At 39.3% G+C, this 5,598-nt stretch overlaps 2 protein-coding genes across 6 annotated transcripts in view; both read left to right on the forward strand.

Annotated features, from left to right (window-relative positions):
• Positions 1 to 2,822, forward strand: part of Sec24CD (COPII coat complex component secretory 24CD) — a 17,744-nt gene extending 14,922 nt beyond the window's left edge. For all 5 annotated transcript variants that reach the window (XM_043033981.2, XM_043033983.2, XM_086543622.1 and 2 more), the window contains exons 6-9: positions 1 to 65; positions 230 to 511; positions 1,148 to 1,411; positions 1,617 to 2,822. The exon at positions 1 to 65 is cut by the window's left edge and continues 1,057 nt beyond it. In XM_043033981.2, coding sequence (XP_042889915.2) covers positions 1 to 65; positions 230 to 511; positions 1,148 to 1,411; positions 1,617 to 1,757 — 752 coding nt within the window. In that variant the 3' untranslated portion in view covers positions 1,758 to 2,822. The remainder of the gene's footprint in view (positions 66 to 229; positions 512 to 1,147; positions 1,412 to 1,616) is intronic.
• LOC122259311 (uncharacterized) overlaps positions 1,911 to 5,598 on the forward strand; it is a 6,056-nt gene continuing 2,368 nt past the window's right edge. Inside the window, exon 1 of the mRNA XM_086542968.1 lies at positions 1,911 to 2,107. Within this exon, the coding sequence (XP_086399094.1) occupies positions 1,911 to 2,107 (197 nt within the window). The remainder of the gene's footprint in view (positions 2,108 to 5,598) is intronic.

Below are 5,598 nucleotides of genomic sequence, written 5' to 3' on the forward strand. Positions count from 1 at the left end.
ATACTCTAATGAATTTCTTTGGTAAACAATCAATTACCAGGTTGTTGGAGACTAATGCAAAACAGGTAATTTTAGATTTTTATGTTTCCTCACAGAACAGTAGTAAGAGTAAAATTGATTATTATTGATAAATAGCAAAAGATCTTTGAAACTTGATTAAAAATTTATATATCACTGTTTTCCATGGTACTCCTTGACATAATCTTATTTTATATGAAATGTGTTGCAGGTAAAGGATGATCTTATCAGCAGGACGGCAAACATCTTGGCTTGTTACCGCAAGAATTGTGCATCCCCATCATCAGCTGGACAGCTAATACTTCCTGAATTGATGAAATTATTGCCACTGTACGTTAACTGCTTAAGCAAGAGTGATGCCATGAGTGGTGGCCAGGACCTGACATGTGATGAGAGATCATTGCAGATGTACCTCTTGATGGCCATGCCAGTGGATGCCTCAGTTGTTTACTTTTACCCACGTCTCATTCCCCTCTCCGATGATGACCCACAGGTAGAGTTTGCAGTCAAAAGAATTACTTATTAATTGTGAATATGTTAGTATTGTTATTTGCTGAAATTCAGATTAATAGATATTACAAAGTTACAGAACACACAAACCTATTTACTGAAATTCAGACTAATAGATATTACAGAGTTACAGAGCATTCAAACCTACTAAGTCTGTTAGGGCAAATGCTGTTGTTTGCTGGTTGTCAGATGCGACGAGATAGTGTTGGAAATTTGAATTTAGTAATATTCAGTTTGATAAGGACCTAATTTTATAGAGTTGCTGTATTGGTGTTTTGTTAACAGGTTCAGCAACAGGAAAAGATGAAAATAGAAAACAACCCATAATTAGTGTAAAAATTATGATTTAGATGATTTAGAATTATGGAAAGTGAGTGAAATGTTGAAATGCTCAAAGGGAAAAGAATAATGAAGTTTTGTTATGGGTAACATATAAACTCTGTTTAGGATTTTATAGAAATTAGAGACATACTCTGGTTAATGTACTTTTTTATTGTACTTGTAAAGATGCATCATAAAATGAGTATTGAATCATGAACATTTTAGTTTTGGATTGCCTCAGAACTGCATCAGTTAAAAGGTAACACCAATTTATATGTATATATATCTGTACTTGCAGAACACTGGAGTTCCTGCTCCACTTCGTACGTCTTATGACAAATTGCGGCCAGATGGTGTATTCCTGCTGGAAAATGGAATCCAGATGTTCATTTGGGTTGGTTCCAGCACTTCCCCATCTTGGTTGGAAAGTGTGTTTGCGGTGAATGCTCCCCACCAACTAGACCCTGTGATGGCTGAGCTGCCTGAGCTGGACAACCCAATCTCAAGGAGAGTGCGTGATATCATTGCCTCAATTCGTGCTCAAAGGAAGAGGCACGTTAGGGTAAGTCATGCAAGAGTATTTTATCAACTGCTGTCTGTCTTTTAATTAAGTAATGATAATTGGACTTGCACAAATAATTTATTTTGCTTGTAATTAAGAATATTTTATACATTTTCAAAATTAACTTTTGCATATACATTTGAAAATGACTGACCCTAAAATATAGTTGAATTTGTAATTATTTACTATTTTCTAATCCCAACAGATGTTTGTTGTCCCTCAACAAGGAAAGCATGAAATGGTAATGCGTAATTATCTAGTAGAAGACAAGAGTATGTACGGTGCTCCTAGTTATGTAGACTTCCTCTGCCACGTACACAAGGAAATCCGTGCTCTCCTTTCCTGAGAAAGGAAGCAGCACTACCCGTGGACATCACCTTCAGTGTCATCGCTGTCTGTTGACTCCTTTCCCTCCAGTAATTTGAGTTACCCTTGTGAAGCTCAGGCATGTCCTTCACAGCCTGTTTTTACTCAGCTCAGTTCCAATGTAACTGCCTCCATGACTACCACTACTGTAGAAAATGTAGATTGTAGAAAAATCCCCAGCACCTCGACCACCACGCCCCAAACCCAGACAGGTGGAGGTTCTTCTCCACTTTTCCAGAGGAAAACGACCTTGGATGCCACTATCCCATGCCAACCCCAGTCCAAGGCCAAAGTCACCTACCCAGGAGTAGCCTTCACACTCAAGAATTGGCATTGACATTTCTTGAGGTGTCCTTTATTCCTTCCCTGCTTATTTCTCTTCATGGCAATGACTGAATTAAGGTGATAGGTGATGCAAAGAGCAATTGTTTATCTGATTCTAAAGAAATTTTACAATTGCTGGCTTTGTAACACCTGTAATTTGCAAATCTAAAATCATGGGTAGTGCTGACTGTCAAGCTTCTCTTAAAAATGTTATATCCATTAGAAAAAAATAAGAGAAGATCGGGTGAGACATAATAAGTGTAATGATTGTCACAGAAGGTACTTGAAAGGGAACTAAACGGTGATGGATAGATTTTTATACAGACTTTGTTACCTTGTAGATTTCTTCTGAGGAGAGGTATTGTGTTGAATGAGCAAGGCTTGTCCCGGTGATGTATGCTGTGTCAGTGGAGAAAGATTTATTTTTATGTAAGATGAATACTTGATAGATTTTCACATATAAGGATTTTTTTAATGAACAACTATTTTATGTTTTACATTATCAGAAGTTTAGTTAGTAAGGGAATACTTTGCATTTCAGTTTGAAGAATGGGCTTGAAAAAGCTCTTGTTATTTAATTGGTCAAATAGACTTCTAATACATATTGGGAAGAGACTTTGTCAGATAAATACAGTTATATTCAGCCAATTTTTGTGGCAGATGCAATATGTTATATTTCGGTGTTATGTTATTCCAAGTCCAGTAAAATTGTTGGCTTGTATAGTTGTTTTACTACTCCTAAGGTTATTATAAAACTACCAAGATTATATAGATACGAGTCCATTATAGATTGCACATGATATGGCTAATAAAAAAGTGTCTGTCTACATATATATTGAGACACTGATAGACAGACAAACAAAGACTGATAGACAGACAGACAGACAAACAGAGACTGATAGACAGACAAACAGACAAACAGACAGACAAACAGAGGCTGATAGACAGACAAACAGACAGACAAACAGAGACTGATAGACAGACAGACAAACAGAGACTGATAGACAGACAGACAAACAGAGACTGATAGACAGACAGAGACAAACAGAGACTGATAGACAGACAGAGACAAACAGAGACTGATAGACAGACAGAGACAAACAGAGACTGATAGACAGACAGACAAACAGAGACTGATAGACAAACAGAGACTGATAGACAGACAGACAAACAGAGACTGATAGACAAACAGAGACTGATAGACAGACAGACAAACAGAGACTGATAGACAGACAAACAGACAGACAAACAGAGACTGATAGACAGACAGACAGACAGAGACTGATAGACAGACAGACAAACAGAGACTGATAGACAGACAGAGACAAACAGAGACTGATAGACAGACAGACAAACAGAGACTGATAGACAGACAAACAGACAGACAAACAGAGACTGATAGACAGACAGACAAACAGAGACTGATAGACAGACAGACAAACAGAGACTGATAGACAGACAGACAAACAGAGACTGATAGACAGACAGACAGACAAACAGAGACTGATAGACAGACAGACAGACAAACAGAGACTGATAGACAGACAGACAAACAGAGACTGATAGACAGACAAACAGACTGATAGACAGACAGACAAACAGAGACTGATAGACAAACAGACAAACAGACAGACAAACAGAGACTGATAGACAGACAGAGACAAACAGAGACTGATAGACAAACAGACAAACAGACAGACAAACAGAGACTGATAGACAGACAGAGACAGACAGAGACTGATAGACAGACAGAGACTGATAGACAGACAGAGACTGATAGACAGACAGAGACTGATAGACAGACAGAGACTGATAGACAGACAGAGACTGATAGACAGACAGAGACTGATAGACAGACAGAGACTGATAGACAGACAGACAGACAAACAGACTGATAGACAGACAGACAGACAAACAGACTGATAGACAGACAGACAGACAAACAGACTGATAGACAGACAGACAGACAAACAGACTGATAGACAGACAGACAGACAAACAGACTGATAGACAGACAGACTGATAGACAGACAGAGACAAACAGAGACTGATAGACAGACAGAGACAAACAGAGACTGATAGACAGACAGAGACAGAGACTGATAGACAGACAGACAGACAAACAGACTGATAGACAGACAGACAGACAAACAGACTGATAGACAGACAGACAAACAGACTGATAGACAGACAAACAGACTGATAGACAGACAGACAGACAAACAGAGACTGATAGACAGACAGACAAACAGAGACTGATAGACAGACAGACAAACAGAGACTGATAGACAGACAGAGACAAACAGAGACTGATAGACAGACAGACAAACAGAGACTGATAGACAGACAGAGACTGATAGACAGACAGACAAACAGAGACTGATAGACAGACAGACAAACAGAGACTGATAGACAGACAGAGACAAACAGAGACTGATAGACAGACAGACAAACAGAGACTGATAGACAGAGACAAACAGAGACTGATAGACAGACAGACAAACAGAGACTGATAGACAGACAGACAAACAGAGACTGATAGACAGACAGAGACAAACAGAGACTGATAGACAGACAGAGACAAACAGAGACTGATAGACAGACAGACAAACAGAGACTGATAGACAGACAGACAAACAGAGACTGATAGACAGACAGAGACAAACAGAGACTGATAGACAGACAGACAAACAGAGACTGATAGACAGACAGACAAACAGAGACTGATAGACAGACAGAGACAAACAGAGACTGATAGACAGACAGACAAACAGAGACTGATAGACAGACAAACAGACTGATAGACAGACAGACAAACAGAGACTGATAGACAGACAGACAAACAGAGACTGATAGACAGACAGACAAACAGAGACTGATAGACAGACAGACAAACAGAGACTGATAGACAGACAGACAAACAGAGACTGATAGACAGACAGACAAACAGAGACTGATAGACAGACAGACAAACAGAGACTGATAGACAGACAGACAAACAGAGACTGATAGACAGACAGAGACAAACAGAGACTGATAGACAGACAGAGACTGATAGACAGACAGAGACTGATAGACAGACAGAGACTGATAGACAGACAGAGACTGATAGACAGACAAACAGACAGACAAACAGAGACTGATAGACAGACAGAAGACAAACAGAGACTGATAGACAGACAGACAAACAGAGACTGATAGACAGACAGACAGAGACAAACAGAGACTGATAGACAGACAAACAGAGACTGATAGACAGACAGACAAACAGAGACTGATAGACAGACAGACAAACAGAGACTGATAGACAGACAGAGACAAACAGAGACTGATAGACAGACAGACAAACAGAGACTGATAGACAGACAGAGACAAACAGAGACTGATAGACAGACAGACAAACAGAGACTGATAGACAGACAGACAAACAGAGACTGATAGACAGACAGAGACAAACAGAGACTGATAGACAGACAGACAAACAGAGACTGATAGAC

The sequence above is a fragment of the Penaeus japonicus genome, unplaced genomic scaffold, assembly GCF_977035675.1.
Source record: "Penaeus japonicus unplaced genomic scaffold, GWHDUDI00000001_assembly GWHDUDI00000013, whole genome shotgun sequence".
NCBI classification, from domain to species: Eukaryota; Metazoa; Arthropoda; class Malacostraca; order Decapoda; family Penaeidae; genus Penaeus; species Penaeus japonicus.